The 2,752-nt window shown below is 37.3% G+C and overlaps 1 protein-coding gene across 1 annotated transcript in view; it reads left to right on the top strand.

Moving 5' to 3' along the window:
• Window positions 1-519: 519 nt before the first annotated feature.
• Window positions 520-2,752, top strand: part of LOC101845608 (glutamine synthetase) — a 20,088-nt gene continuing 17,855 nt past the window's right edge. The window contains exons 1-2 of the mRNA XM_005092854.2: window positions 520-741; window positions 2,300-2,467. Of these exons, the coding sequence (XP_005092911.1) occupies window positions 714-741; window positions 2,300-2,467 (196 nt within the window). The 5' untranslated portion in view covers window positions 520-713. The remainder of the gene's footprint in view (window positions 742-2,299; window positions 2,468-2,752) is intronic.

Raw genomic sequence — 2,752 nt, 5'->3', positions numbered from 1 at the left:
CCACCATTCAAAAAATTAAAAGTAAATAAATAAAAACAGGACGAAGCTTTCGTAGGAAGACGAGATAAGTTTGCATACTTTCTCTGGTTTGTATTGTTAACACTTTGTGTGTAACACACAGTTACATCTCTGCTTTTCTTTAAACTATGTCATCACCATATTATTATACTTGTACTTGGTGACAAAAAAAAAACGAGTTAAAATCAAGGTTATCTCACTTATTACACTGCTACAGAAAGAGATAATGTTGTATCGTGGGCAAAAGTAGCTTAAGTTTTACCTAGTGCTTCAGTAATTTTGTTTATTGGGTTTTGTTTAATTCTATCATTTGTCATAATTGGTAATCGTGTCGTCATAAAGGTCAATTTTTTGTGAAGTGTACAGTGCAGAATCATTTGTTTTTCACCAAAATAAATAACTGGTGCTCTTCTTAGATAATCAACATCATCTGTCACTCATGTCTTAATGCGTTCCAGGACCACAACCAGCTGGGCCAGATTATTTAAGGACATGGTACTAGTCTTGTCTTTCCCATTGGTTTTCTTACCTCAAGTGTCTGTCTGTTTTGTTATAATATACATTTCTTTTGTTACTTTGGCCTGGACTTTTCTAAGCCAGTTTTGGGGGTTTTTTAAAAACATTTTTAAGCGTGCCCTACAAGACCAGAAGAACAACACACAGGCTACGTTCAAGGATTTGGCGCCGTAAAGAAGATGCCTCTTCCAAACAAGGATATCAAAAGTGAGCTTTATGTCTGTCTTCGTCTGCTCTTCTTTTCCTTTAACTTCCCACACAAAAGCATTGTTTCAAGTCCATTAATTGTTCTATTTATATGGCCACAGAATCACATCTGCCTCTTCCTTGCGGTTCTGATTGGAAATCTTTCATATTTTGCATTTCGAACACTGCTATCAGGCTGGTTTCTTCTGTGTCCGTACGGTTTTGAGCATTCTTTTTAGACACCATGTTTCGGCTGCTTGCGTTGGCTGATATATTTCTATTAGAGAACACAGGTTGTATCCCGTTGAACGTTTTTTAAAGATTAAATAGTCTTATCTTTTTACCTCTGTGTCACTTGTTTTTAATCCAGTTTGAAAGCGCTGTTTATTGCCTGCTGTTAGAGGCGGTTTGTTAGATAATGCAATGTTGATTGCTACATTTTCTTGATCTTTCCCTTTAGTGGCAGGCAAAATAATGCACCGTCTGCTTTTTAAAGACCTCTTCATTTTTGAGCCATTTTTCTTCTGCTTTTTTTCAGATTTTCGGATTTTCAGATTTTCAACCTGATGTCGTCTAATTTCTTTATCAGTATATAGTAGGTTTAGCTGTGATTTTGATTGTGTTCTTCTTTAGTTTCTTCAGTTTGATTTCATGCATTCGAGCCACGACTGATAATCACTTTCACAATCTGCTCCTAGCATATACTTTTATCACGTTATTAGGGCTTTTCTCTAAATATGTAGCCAATTTGGTCCCTTGGATTCTTCTACGTCCAGCATGTTCTTGAGTGGTTCTTGAAACAAGGGTTCATCTCAGCGAATTTGTGATCTTTATACAATTTTACAGGTTTCTCGACTCTTTCTGTTATATCGTAATTCCGAATGCCACCAACGTACTGCCTATTCCGGGGTTTTTTAAAAATTGAAATTCCCCTTTACTATGTTGGGATTTTTAAAGTGAGTTGTTTCATCGGTTCTATCGAGTCTTCATTTGCATTTGACGCATGTTTTTGGATAATCGCTATCGTGCATGACTTTCTGTTCACCCTGTCATCGATGATTCTGTCATTTATGTCCGGAAACCTTCCAGGGCCTCAGAGTTTTCAGAGGCCAGCACGGTGCCAACGTCTTTTGGGTGGTCATGTCCTTTACGTAACCCTCGAATTTCTCCAAAGTCTCCCATAAACTAGCAAAGTAAGGAAGCAACCTTATTTTTTCGTGGATGAAAGATCCGTGTACGTATCAATGTTCCACCCCGTTACCTTCTAGTTTGTCTACAGAAACAGCCAAGAATTTAAACCCATGATGAATTATACGTGGATTTATCAAAGGCGTGTTTTTAGAGTAATCAACACTGAGAGACAGAGAAGTAAAAGGGGACTAGTATAACATCAACTAGGGTTTGCCTATTTAAAAAAAAAATATTTTTGCTTAGAATATCATGCATTTGTGTGTGCAAGATTATTACGAATGATAAACTGTTACATGTTTTCACGGGATGTATAATATCGAATGGCATAAAGAAAAGTGAGCCGAATATGTCGGTTTTCAGAAAGTTTTATTTTGTGTACCCTTTGTAGAGACGGATTCCGGCAATCTCAAACCAAACGAGAAGATCCTTGCACCATGGGATGGCTTTGACTACGTTTATATCGTGGTCTACAACATTCATGGGCAGGCACTGGGGAAGTTTGTGCATGTCAGCGCCATGGAAGAGATAATGGAACTTGGGCAAAGTGTGTACGCAGGTAGGTAATGGTCATGGCTCGATGCTGTATCCAAATAAAAGTTGTTTTATACTTTTGTTTTCTTAATCACAATTAACTGCTAACGAGTTTTTGTTAAAAGATACATCCATAATAAAAATGAGAACGATATCAATAAGCGCTTAACAATGTGTAGTTTTATTGTTCTGCGTCTGACACGGAACGGTAGGGTAAATAGGAATATAACCTCTTTGTCGTACTTGGCATACTACCAGGAGCGAAACGTCTACGCAATCAAATAATAATCACTGCTTCCCCTTCTAATTT

The sequence above is a fragment of the Aplysia californica genome, unplaced genomic scaffold (assembly GCF_000002075.1).
Source record: "Aplysia californica isolate F4 #8 unplaced genomic scaffold, AplCal3.0 scaffold00054, whole genome shotgun sequence".
Taxonomy (NCBI): domain Eukaryota; kingdom Metazoa; phylum Mollusca; class Gastropoda; order Aplysiida; family Aplysiidae; genus Aplysia; species Aplysia californica.
The sequence above is the reverse complement of the archived record's forward strand: the minus strand, read 5'-3'. Positions and strand labels throughout refer to the sequence as shown.